At 55.5% G+C, this 12,346-nt stretch overlaps 1 protein-coding gene across 3 annotated transcripts in view; it reads left to right on the top strand.

Moving 5' to 3' along the window:
* Window positions 1-12,346, top strand: part of BCAS4 (breast carcinoma amplified sequence 4) — a 54,966-nt gene that overhangs the window by 18,068 nt on the left and 24,552 nt on the right. For 2 of the 3 annotated variants that reach the window (XM_032387750.1, XM_032387751.1), the window contains exons 3-4: window positions 6,644-6,745; window positions 10,093-10,227. In XM_032387750.1, coding sequence (XP_032243641.1) covers window positions 6,644-6,745; window positions 10,093-10,227 — 237 coding nt within the window. The remainder of the gene's footprint in view (window positions 1-6,643; window positions 6,746-10,092; window positions 10,228-12,346) is intronic. The other variant, XM_032387752.1, reaches the window with a different exon arrangement.

Genomic DNA, 12,346 nt, shown 5'->3' with positions numbered 1-12,346 from the left:
CTTTGGAAACACTGATCAAGTTAGAGGTCTGAGAGAGGCCAGGCTCTCTGGTACACAGTCCAGAGGGAAGCCGCTCCATTTCCGATCACATCAGGCTGTTAGAAACGAGAGTCCGGCTTCCTGTCTGATGCATTAACTCCACAGCCAGCCTGTCCTTGATCGCTCTATGTGACTGGAATTCACGACCCTGCGCCTGCCACCTGTTTAGACCTTAGATATAATGCTGGTAGCTGCCACTTTGAGCTCTGACTCTTCCTGCTGTGGGGCCTTGGGCACAGCCCGTCCCCTCTCTGTACCTTTCTTTTCTCTTCTGTAAAATGGACATAATGGTCCTGATTGTCTAGGGCTGCATCAGACTACCCCAGAACTTAGAGGTGTGTGTTATGCGGGCCAGGCCAGGGCCCAGAGGGGACGGTGCATCTGAGCTGCGTGCCACCTGCTGGGGCAGGGATGTCCAGGTGGCTCCTCTGACTTGTCTGACATCTGGGCTGGGAGCGCTGCGCGGCCGGGGACTGGTTGGTGTAACTTCTCCCCACGCAGCCTCTCCTCGGGGCTGGCCTGGGCTTCTGGAGCGTGGCGTCTGGCCTCCCGAAGCAAGCATTCCAGCAGAGGGGAAGCGGAAGCCACCAGGTCTCCGGAGGGTTGGGTATGGAAACTGACGGTCTCACTTCTGTCATATGTTACTGGTCACAACGGTCAACACACCCAGATCCAAGGGGAGAGGACACAGACCCCACGTGTCCATGGAAGGAATGGGAAGAATTTGTAGCCCTCTTTAATCTACCGCAAACGGTATCCTTCTCAGAGTTAGGGTGCGGACTCGATGAGGCGGGGATGTGCTCGTTCCGTCCTTTAGACTGACCACAGTGAAGAAGACCGATGGTAGCAAGTGCGGGCAAGCGTGGGGCAGCAGAAACACTTGTTCACGTGCTGGTGGAAACGCCACATGGCACAGCTGCTTCGGAAACGGTGTGGCAGCTTCTCACGAAGTCACACGTGCGCTGACCCTACATCCCAGCAATTGTAAAGCGAGGTAGTTACCCAAGAGAGGTGAAAGCGACGGTCCACAAAGACCCGTACACAAATGTTCCGGAGCAGCTTCGTTCACGATGCCCCGAACCAGAAGCAGCCCGAATGCAAAAGAACAAAGCGCCCCGAACATCATGGGTGCCTCACGAACGTGAAGCCCGGGGGAAGGAGTCAGACGCAGATTTGCACGGTGGTGGAAGCCGGATCGTGGTCCGCTCTGGGAGGGCAGTTGTGGCCGGAGCCTTCTGGGCTGCTGGGTGTTCGACACGTTGGCTGGGTGCTGTTGACGCGGATGCGGGCACTCGTACACATTCATCCAGCTGCCCGCTTAAGGCCGAGCCCTTCGCCGTCTGTCATTTCCTACATTCAAATAAAAATAACTGCTTAGCAGGGTGCCGGCTCTGTGGGAGGTGACCCGTGCATGGTGGCTCGTCATTATCAAAGCACCAGAAGGTCGTGACACCGGTGAGGATTTGTACGGCCTCCAGCTCGGTGCCCTCTGGAGTTCGGGCACCTTGTCCGAGCCCTCAGAACCCCACCCCTGGCAGGGAGCAGACTCTTACTTCGCTCCCATGGATGGAGAAAATTCTCTGTTGGCCTTGGTCCAGCACTTGCATTTGGCATTGGTGTGTGTTCTTGGGTCAAGTGCATTTGGCTCTCCTTCCTGGAGGCCCTGAATCATCCTGGACAGCCGTCTTTGCTCAGTGATAACCCCCACATCCGCTGCCCAGACTTCTGGGCTCTGGAGGCCAGCTCCGGGGAGGTGGGTGACCAGGCTGGGGAAGGGTCTGCCAGGTCCTCAGGCCAATAAACCTGGCTGGGCGTTCGTCCTGGCAGAGGCTCAGCCAGCACTGATTCCTCACTGACCTCTCTTCGCTCAGATGCATGTGACATGATGGTGTGAAGTGGGTGTGAGGAAAGAAACGTGTTGCTTTCCTTTGACTCCCCTGTAAGAAGAGAAGCGCCCAGGGCTGCCACGGACGCCATGCTGGGAGACTCTAGGGAGCGGTAGGGACTATGGTTAACCAACGGGGGCGGCTGTACCCAGCTCTAGCCGATTGCTGTCACATGGGACACGGACTCAGGGCGGCCAGGTCCTCTGCTTTTTCACAAGAAGCTAGAAATCTGGGCTTCTCAGGGAAATATCCTTCGTTTCAGATCGTGGCACCTGGTGTGGGTGCGCTTTGGTTTTTCTCAGACATGACGCAGGCTGACTCTGCAAGGCCTGGCAGAACATGTGCACCGACCTCTGGTGTCACCGGTGGCCTCAGACCAACCTGGATAGGAACCTTCCATCTGCCACTTGGTAGCCCTGTGACCTTGGGCCGGCTCCATTTCGTTTTCCTGTCCTTGCTCATTGTCCTCAGCCACGAAAGGTTGAAGATAAAATCCTTTCTGATTCACAGGGCCTGTTCTCAGCACGTGGCGAAGGTTCGTGGGGTGCTGCCCTTGTGCCCCTCCCACCCTTATTTTCCACCTTCCAGTTCCCAGCTCATGGGGAACCACCAGAAAGGTTTGGGGGCCTTTCAGACCCCCAGGATTACTCTCTACTTTCCCCCCACGCACGCGCAGCCTGCCATCCGGGCAGCTTTAGCTAGCTCCCCATGGCCTGCAATTCCAGTAATCGGAGAGGAGCCTTCAGAGAGGGGCCTTCTTGCCCGGCCCCAGATGCTCTCTTCCTTGGGTTCCTTCAGAGCTAGAGGAAGGGAAGGACGTGCTCCGTGAATCTCCTCTCTGCAGCATTCCCTTCTCTCCGGTTGGTGGGTCACTAGGACCAGGCCCTCCTGATTTTCTTTGTTCTCACCCTATTCGTTTTTTTAGAAAAAAAATTTTTTTTTTTTTAATTTATTTGACAGAGAGAAACACAGCGAAAGAGGGAACACAAGCAGGGGGAGTGGGAGAGGGAGAAGCAGGCTTCCCGCCGAGCAGAGAGCCCGATGCGGGGCTCGATCCCAGGACTCCGGGATCATGACCTGAGCTGAAGGCAGACGCTTAACGACTGAGCCACCCAGGCGCCCCCGTTTTTTTAGAAATTAGCAGAAAGAAAAGATTTGCATTTGATCCACTGTGTCCCGACCCTGCTGTGAGTTATCTACTCTTCGTTGAGTCACTGAACCTTGGTGATTTCTCCAGTTTAGCCTTGTGGCGGGGAGGGGATGGGTCTGTCTCTAGAGATTTGCCTTGGGGGAAGAAAGGGAAAATATTGAGGGCTTTTTCCTGACAAGGGGCAAAAATGCAGGTGCCTACAGGAGCCAGGCAGGATCTGGACCTGAGTGAAGGGGGCGGGGGGTGAGGCATTAGGGAGGGGTGGTGACTGTGTCACCAGGGAGCTCATGCCCCACCTGGAAGTTGCCACCACTGCTCAGCCCAGCCTTTCGCGCCGGGGAGACTTAGGCCCAGTGTTGCCAGAGGGGCTGACTTTTAAGACACCTTGTAAAGCCCTACTTAATCACTTGAGTATTTTATTTATTTATTTATTATTTATTATTTTTTAAAGATTTTATTTATTTATTAGAGAGAGAGAGAGAGACAGCGAGAGAGGGAACACAAGCAGGGGGAGTGGGAGAGGGAGAAGCAGGCTTCCCGCCGAGCAGGGAGCCTGATGCGGGGCTCGATCCCAGGACCCCGGGATCATGACCTGAGCCGAAGGGAGACGCTTAACCACTGAGCCACCCAGGCGCCCCTCACTTGAGTATTTTAAAGCCATGTTTATATGTTTTGTTTTGCAATAGTTTTAGATTTACAGGAAGAGAGCAGGGATGGTACCGAGGGTTCCCACACGCCCCTCAGCCAGCCTCCCCCCGGGGCGAGCATCTCACGTGGCCACCGTACCTTCGCCGGAACTAAGAAGCCCACATGGGTGTGTTGCTCACTAAGCTCCACACTTGATTCTCCTTTCGCAGGCTCCCTACTGATGTCCTCTTTCTGGCCAAGGTCCCACAGTGCATTCGGTTGTCCTGTCCACTTGGTCTCCTCCTCTGTGACGTTTTAGTCTTTCCTGGCTTTTCGTGACCTTGGCAGTTTTGCGGAGCTCTGGTCAGGTATTTTGTAGAGGGTCCCTCAGCTTGGGTTTGTCTGATGGTTTTCTGGTGGTTGGACGGGGGTGGCGGGTTTCTGGAGAGAATCCACAGAGGTGGCATCATGTCAGGGGCGCTTGGCCCCCGTGGTCCCCTTCCCGTAGCCTGTGTCCCGTCATTTCTTCCTGACAGACTCTCATGGATTCCTGTTGTCCTTCGAGTTATAATCCCATATCGCCTTATGTATTCTCTTGTCCAGATTATTCCCGCTACGGCCATTTGGCTCTTTCTGATTGGCTCCTGTGTAAACACTCCCTTACAGAGCGCCTGGCTGGCCCCATCACTGGAGCAGGCGACTCTCGATCTCAGGGTCGTGAGTTCGAGCCCCACACTGGGCATAGAGATTACCTAAGGAAAAATATGTTTAAAAACAACCAAAAAACACTCCCTTATGTTCTGGAACTAGAAGATTCTCCAGGGGCTTGTTTTCCCTGCCCCACCTCTAGAATCAGCCATTTCTCCTAAGAGCCCCGCTTGAATCTTGAAGTTGGAAATTAAGTCAAATTAAAAAACTCAGACACTTTGCGAACCACACGAGGTGCATGTGTGGTCCCCATCCAGTCAGAGGTGGTCTTGTTTAACCTCCAAAGCATTCTTTCAAGAGAAGTACTGTATGGTCCCCATCTTATAGACTAGGAAACCGAGGCACGGGGAGGTCAGGGCAGAGACGGAGGCCAGGTGGCATGATGCCAGATGCCACCCTCTCAGGACCTGTCTGTGCCCTTGTGGGGCCAGGACGTGGGACAAGAGTGTACCCAGGACAGTGACTTGGAGCCAGGTGCCCAGGGAGATGGCAGCACCGTGACCAGAGGAGGGGGACCAGGAGGGAAGAGTTTGGTTTTGGACACTCAGGGAATGGGGTCGTTTCTGAGACCCAGGGCACATCCTGAAGGACGATGGGAGCAGAATTCCAGGAGAACCACAGGAAGCCTCATGTGTTAGGCAGAAAAAGGAGGAAAAACAGATAGTTCTGCAGGCATTTTTGAAATTAAAATTTTGTGCTGAGTTGTCACTGTGTTAGTTATCTATTGTTGGTTAACACACTGTCCCAAAACTTTTGGTCCTCACTACTTGGCGGCGCCTGTGGGTCAGGCGTCCGTGCGGCCGCGCTGGGTGGTCCCTGTGGTCCCTGTGGTCCTCCTGGCAAGGTGTTGCTTCTGCTGGGGCAGGACCACGTCCCGCGAAGCCAGCACTTGTGTGCCTCAGTTCCTCTGTCCCTAGCCACGCGGGCCTCTCTGCCATGGCAATTGGCTGGTGATGGAGAGGCCCGGTGAGAAAGAAGATGGGGGAGGGAGAGGGAGCGTGCATGAGCTAGAGAGAGAGAGAGAGAGAGAGAGAGAGAAGGCCAGCAAGCTGGGGGGACAGTCCTCTGGAACCCTGTCTCCAGAGTGACCGCTCTCCTCTTGGCTGAGTCGTCTCTGTTAGAAGCGAATCGCCAGGGCCGGTTCCCAGTCCAGGGGAGGGGATCCCGCAGCGGGCTTGAATACAGCAGGTGTGAAGAGCAGGAGGCAGTGGTCACTGGGGACCATGTCAGGAGCTGTGCCGAACACTTGTGCCAGATGTTCTCTCCTCACCTGCATGCCAAGGAAGCAAGAAGCAAAGGCAGGCTCAGAGGAGTGCGGTGACTTGCCCAAGGTCACACAGCTCACAGTGGGTAGAACCGAACTCAGACACCAGGCTGAGTCCTGCGCCCAGCTCCTGGTGTTCCCACTGGTGTTCTGTGACTGTCCCCACACCCCCACTCCAGCATGGCTTTGGAGCTTAGCTGAAAACACAGATTCCCAGCTGACCCCAGACATAGAGGGGCCTGGGAATCAGCATTGGAAAGGTCTCCCTGAGGGGGTCCCGATGCTCCCTAGCATCTGAGAGCAACTTTCGCCGCCTCCCTGCACCGTAAGGAGATGCTAACGTGGAGATGGAATCTCTCTCTCCCACACACTGAGGGGTTAGGCTTGGTCCTTTGGCTCTTAAAGAAAATCGAGGCATAGGCGTCCGATTTCAGTGCCCAAGGGAAGGATGTGGCTTCATAAAGGTCATAGCCACTTTTGGAGCCCTTCCAAGCAGAAGCAGTGGAAACTTAGATGCTGTGTGTGGGGGATGCTTAGCGCAGCGTCGACAGAGAAGGGCGCACTCAGATACAGGAAAGCTGTGGTTTTCATTCACATTAATGAATGTTAGTAATTATTATCGACTTACTAGTATCATTAATTTCAGGGCAGTGAAAACTTACCTCAACTTGGGTTTAGAGAAGAGATTTTGATTTCTTTCCATTTACTCCAGTTGAGTGGTTTGGAAAATGGGGCTCTTTCGTTTGGGATTGGTGTTGTCAGGTGTTTGTGGGGGAAACAATCGGCGGTTCAGTAAGTAACACCTGAGTAGGTCTGGGGCCCGAGAGGCGGTGGGCTATCCCTGTGCAGGATGCCGCTCGGCCTCTTGACCATCCGCGAGGTCTCTGCAGACCCTGGGCGACCCGAGAGACCGGCCGGAGCCTGGGGTACCAGGGCAGAGGGCCTGATGAGCTGTTTTGTTTCTTGCAGATCAGGAGCGACACTTCACAGATCTTGGAGGAAAACATCCCGCTTCTTCAGGCCAAAGTGACAGAAATGCGTGGCATTTATGCCAAAGTGGACCAGCTAGAGGTGTGTCTGGGATCGTGAGCTTTCTTTGCGAGATCCGTGGGCTTGTTCTGGGTCTTTCATCCTCTCTTCTGAAATGCCAATCCGGTCTCGAGGACATCAGGCGTTAGACCCAGTGCAGGGGGTTGGTGGCCAAAGAGGGGTTGTGCTTACGTGGTATTTTTTTTTTTTTAAGATTTTATTTATTTATTTGGCAGGGAGAGAGAGAGAGAACAAGTAGGCAGAGAGGCAGGCAGAGGGAGAGGGAGAAGCAGGCTCCCCGCCGAGCAGGGAGCCCGATGCGGGGCTCGATCCCAGGACCCTGGGTTTATGACCCAAGCCGAAGGCAACCGCTTAACCGACTGAGCCACCCAGGCGCCCCTTACATGGTATTTTTAAAAATATGACAAACACGAATTTATATAAAGTACCCCACTTAAAAATTAGGGTACTTTTTTTTATAAGAATCTGACTTTTAAGCCGCTTTTGGAAATTCAGAAGCTTTAACAGCATTTAGCCCACATTTCTTTAAATACTTTAAATACTTTAATCTCAAGGTTTATTTCTCGAGGTATAAATACATGAAGTATACACATCGTAAGTGTATGGCTCAGTGAATTTTTACACACATCAACTCCCATATGAGGATGACCCAAATTGAGAAGTAGAACATTTCCAAGCCCTGGGCTGTGTTTTTGTAGAGCTAATGGCCGCCGCCCCTCAGATGGGGCCCGTGTCCTGCAGCTTACCACAATCCCCACCATGCCCTGTTGCCTCATTGCTGACTTACTTCACCCACATCTTATTTGTGGGAGCCCCAGGCTAAGCCCAGCGTATCTCATTTTTCTCCTTGCTGCACTACAAAGTCGACACCCTCATTGTCCTATCTCCCAGAGGAGGAGCATAAACTCCAGGAGGGAAGACACTTTCCCGGGGTCCCACCACTCATGCCTTGAAGCTGGGACTTCGGCTGGCATCCACTGGAGCCCAAGCTCTTCATCATTCCCGGGGCCCTCAGCCTGGGGTCCTGGCTCCTTACACAGTGAAGAGCCCGGGAGGCTGGGAGGAGCTTGCCGTTTAATCGCGGTCGCCTGGACAGAGGGGATGTGAGCCCCTCCGAGCTGTGGAGGAAAGGAGCGTGGCAGTCCACACTGGAGTTAGCAGAGAGTTAACATTCTTGTCAGGAGAGAATGAGGCAGGAATATAATTAAAACTTTGCCCTTGGAATAGCTGATTCATTTGAATTTTATTCCACACGTTTGACAGAGGAAAGAAAATGTGAGGATTTGAAGCCCTGGTTCTCGCCTCGTTGGGTTGGCCCAGCCCTTCCCATGGCAGGCAGTCTGCTCATGCTGAGGGCCTACTGTGTGCTGCTGCGGGGCTCTCGCAGTGGGAGAGACAGGGGCCGTCCGTGGCCGTGTTCCAGCAGGAGAGACCCGGTCACAAAGCATTCCTATAACTGTAACAAATAGCCACAGACTTAGGGACTTAACACAACACGGATTTGTATCTTAACAATCCTCCTGAGGTTGGAAGTCCAAGATGTGTCTCACAGGCTCACATTGAGCTGTCAGCAGGGCTGGTTCCTTCTGGAGGCTCTGGGGAGCCTCCGGGTCCGGGCCTTGTCCACCTTCCAGAGGCTGCCGGCATTGCTTGGCTCATGGCTTCCAACCCACGCGAAGCTTCTTCCAGACTCTCTTTTACTCTGCCCCTGCTGCTTCCCTCTGACAAGGACCCTGTGATGACATGGGGCCCACCTGGATAATCCAGCATCATCTTCCCATTTCAGGATCTTTAATCCCATCCGCAAAGTCCCTCTGGCCCTAGAAGGTAATACGTTCATAGGTTCTGGGAGTGAGGACGTGGACCTCCGTGGGGGCATATTTAGGTGCTCGGTGAGGACCACTACTGTTCTGGTCATTGCTGCCACAGGCCGAGAGGTGAGTCTGGCCGGGGCGGCTGCTCGCCGCTCTGCCCAGTTGGCTGTGGACCCCGGGCCCTTCCAGGGAGCTCAGGACCACCCTCAGATCAGTGCTGCCTGCCAGGAGGGGCTTGGGGACCACAGGGTGACCACTCGGGCAGGCACTTGGGCCTTTCTCAGTTTTAGTATTAAAAACGAGTCCATACAGGGCACCTGCTGTGAGCCAGGGACTCGAAGTGCTTTCCTGGTAAGAAGGCGCTCCACCCGCCACCGCCCCGGGGGGAAGGTCCCGTTATGGGTCCCCTTTGGCAGAGGAAGCAGGGAGGCACAGAGAGGTGAGGTGATCTGCCCACGGCCACACAGCTGGGCGGGGATAGAGCTGGGGTGGCAGACGTCTGCTCCTGACCGCTCCTCAGTGCCCAGTGTTGGCTCTCCTGCCTGGACCGCGCCCTGGTCTGAAGCCGGAGGGCCTTTTGCCAGAAGTGTTCGCACCTGTCAGTACTTGCCAGTATGTTTGGGAACAAGGGGGCTTTCCTGTCTCCTCCCTGTCTTCCCTCCCTCCTCCTGATCATAAAAGTCGCACAGTTTCATTGTAGAAAAGACGAGGTAGGTAGGAGTCCCCCCTACTCCCAAGGCGCGGCCACCAGCGCGACAGAGGAGGTGGCCCTCCCGCTGTCCCCCCGGCCCGTCTGTGCTGGAGCCTCCCCGAGTCAGGCCTCTCGCTGGCGGGCCCTTCGGAGGCTCTTCCAACGCCGGCAGTGCGCTTCCTCAGCGTCGCCTCACACTCCCCAGCAGACTGACGCTAGCACAGGGAGCACGGGGAGGATGGGGACGACGGGGAGGACGGAGACTGTGGGACCCTCCGCTGTGTTTCACAAGCAGATGTGCCTCTGCTGGGGGGCAGCTCCCTGGCCCCGTGGCCCCTTGTCTCCCGTCCCCCCCAAATCTCGTGCGGCTCATTGGACCTTCCAGCTCTGCCCCCGCCAGAACCCTGGGGCGGCAGCGGCGCAATGGCATCTTTTTGCTCGGGCTGCTCGTGTCCGCGCCCTCCATCCAGCGGAGCCCCTGCGGGGCCGCCTCGGACTCTGCACCTGATCTTTCAGGACCTACATTCTGGAGGCTGACGGATTGTGAATAAGCAGACAGGAAGTTCGGAGGCTGAGGAGGGCTAAGAAGAAGACAGGGAAACCTGGGGTCGCCACAGTGCCGGGGGCTGTGGTAGATGAGGCAGTGAGGGAAGGCCTGTCTGTGGAGGGCCTGAGAGATGGGCAGGTTCACCCCGTCAAGGACAGAGAGCAGGACCCAGCCTGGAGAGAGCAGGTGGAAGGGCCCTGTGGTGAGCGGGGCCTGCGTTTTCAGGGAACCCAAGGGAGGCCGGTGCGCCTGGTGTGTGGGAGGATGAGCGTCCGCGGCAGATGTGGCATCCCCGGCTCTCCCTTCTCTCCGCCAGGCCTTCGTCAGGATGGTCGGGCACCACGTCTCCTTCCTGGAGGCCCACGTGCTTCAGGCCGAGCGGGACCACGGGACCTTCCCGCGGGCTCTGCGGAGGTGGCTGGGCTCCGCGGGGCTTCCCTCCTTCAGGAATGTGAGTATCTCCCCACCGCCCGCCTCCTGCCAGACCCCAGAGTGGGGAGAGGGGCTCAGGAAGTGAGAGCTCAAAGGGCATGTCTCACTTCCACAGACAGGAAATGGTGTCTGGCTGGCTGGCTGAGGGACTGCTGGCCCGGCTGGAGTGTCTCCGTCCCTCCCTTGGGCGCCTCTTCTTGCCCTGAGCTTTGAGCTTCGCTGCTGTGACCGCCTGCTTATTCATCCAGCATTTATTGAGCGCCTGCTGTATGCTGAGCACTATGGTCCTTCCGGGGTTACCGCAGTGAGCAGGGACAGCCCCTGCCCTCCTGTCCTGTCCTTATACACCTAAGGATGTGCTCAGGGTGACATTCAGAACTCAGGGTGGGTCCTCCTTCTGAAGGCACGAGTCAGCCTCCAGCCGACCAGAGGGGCTGGGGACGGTGCAGGGCCAGCCTGCACGTGGCCCTTTGTAACTTGCAAAGGCCTCGTCCCTCCACATCTCTGCTTCCCTGGGATGCTCCCTACAACCCCAAAGAAACCATCATTGTATCCGTTTTGCTGATGGGAAGACTGAGGCCAGACTGATTCTGCAGCGGAGACCTTCAGTGTTTAAGACACATCTGTCTTTGCAGCTTATTATCTGCTGGTCCCCTAGTCCAGGGGACACTGGGCAATGTCGAGATATTTTGGTTGTGAGCTGGATGTGAGGGGGGCTGTTGGCATCTAGTGGGTAGAAACCAGGGGTGATGGGGCCCCTCGGTGGGCCAGTCAGTTAAGCGTCTGCCTTCAGCTCAGGTCATGATCTCAGGGTCCTGGGATCCAGCCCCGCATCGGGCTCCCTGCTCAGCGGGGAGTCTGTTTCTCCCTGTATGCACGCTCTCATTCTCTCTCAAATAATAAATAAATAAATCTTTTTTAAAAAAGAAAGAAAGCAGGGGTGCTGTTACACACTCTGCAACGTACAGGACAGCCCCCCATGACAGAGGATTCTCTAGCTCTGCACACGAGTAGTTCCGAGGCTGAGAAACCCCGCCCGAGACTGCGTTTGGTCATTTAACAGTGGTTCCTGTCAGGTCTGTTCCAAGCGCTCCGTCTGCTGGTTTCTGTGGCACCTCGTTCTCACACCAGTCTCTGGAGGAAGGATCTTTTTTTTTTTTTTTTTTAAAGATTTTTTATTTATTTATTTGAGAGAGAATGAGAGACAGAGAGCACGAGAGGGAAGAGGGTCAGAGGGAGAAGCAGACCCCCCGCCGAGCAGGGAGCCCGATGCGGGACTCGATCCCGGGACTCCAGGATCACGACCTGAGCTGAAGGCAGTCGCTTAACCAACTGAGCCACCCAGGCGCCCTGGAGGAAGGATCTTTATCATTGCCCCCACTTTATAGAGAGGGAGACTGAGGCTCTGGGAGGTGAAGGGACTTGTGGGAGGCCACACAGCCTGGTGTGATAAGGCAGGGTTGGACCCGTCACAGCTCAGCCAGCTGCCCTGTCCCGCCCCTCAGTGGGGTCTCTCACTGTTCCTAGGGTCTGCCTGGGGGTCCCCCCTCTGCTCTTCCAACCCTCTGCCTGCCCGCGTATCTCCACTTGGTTGACCGTGTTCCAGGCGCTGCACCAGGCACTTCGTGTGTGTGGACTCATTTACCTTTCCCAGCCGTCATGTGCACTGGGCATCAGCGTGATTCCGATTTGGTAGGAGATGCAATGGAAGTTTGGAAGGTTTCAGTGGTTGTGGTCTTGCAGCCCACGGACAGCATTTAGCTGGTGTACTCGTTCTATTTGGTCAGGCAATGTTATTTCAACGGTGTGACTTGGGATGCCTGACTGGGCTTCCCTGTCTGGTCCCTGCCGGGAACCCGTTGCTCTGTCTTGTCTTACACCTGTGCTACTCACTTACCTGCCACCTGGTGAGTCACTGGCCCAAGGCCAGTAACAGCTAGACAGTGGCCTCACAGATCTCATGGTCTTGAAACTCCTATTGATCCTTCAGAACCGAAGTTAATGCCACCTCTTCTGAGAAGCCCTCTGGGATTGCCCCATCTCCAGACAAATGCACTCTCTCTGTCTTCCAACAATGATGATGTCAGGAGCTGCTTCTCTGTCCTCCTCTCCCTTGACCTATGGTGACTGTTCCTTGT

This window comes from Phoca vitulina, unplaced genomic scaffold (genome assembly GCF_004348235.1).
Source record: "Phoca vitulina isolate PV1807 unplaced genomic scaffold, GSC_HSeal_1.0 scaffold50, whole genome shotgun sequence".
NCBI classification, from domain to species: domain Eukaryota; kingdom Metazoa; phylum Chordata; class Mammalia; order Carnivora; family Phocidae; genus Phoca; species Phoca vitulina.
Note: the sequence above shows the minus strand (reverse complement) of the source record. Positions and strands in the feature narration are given on the sequence as shown.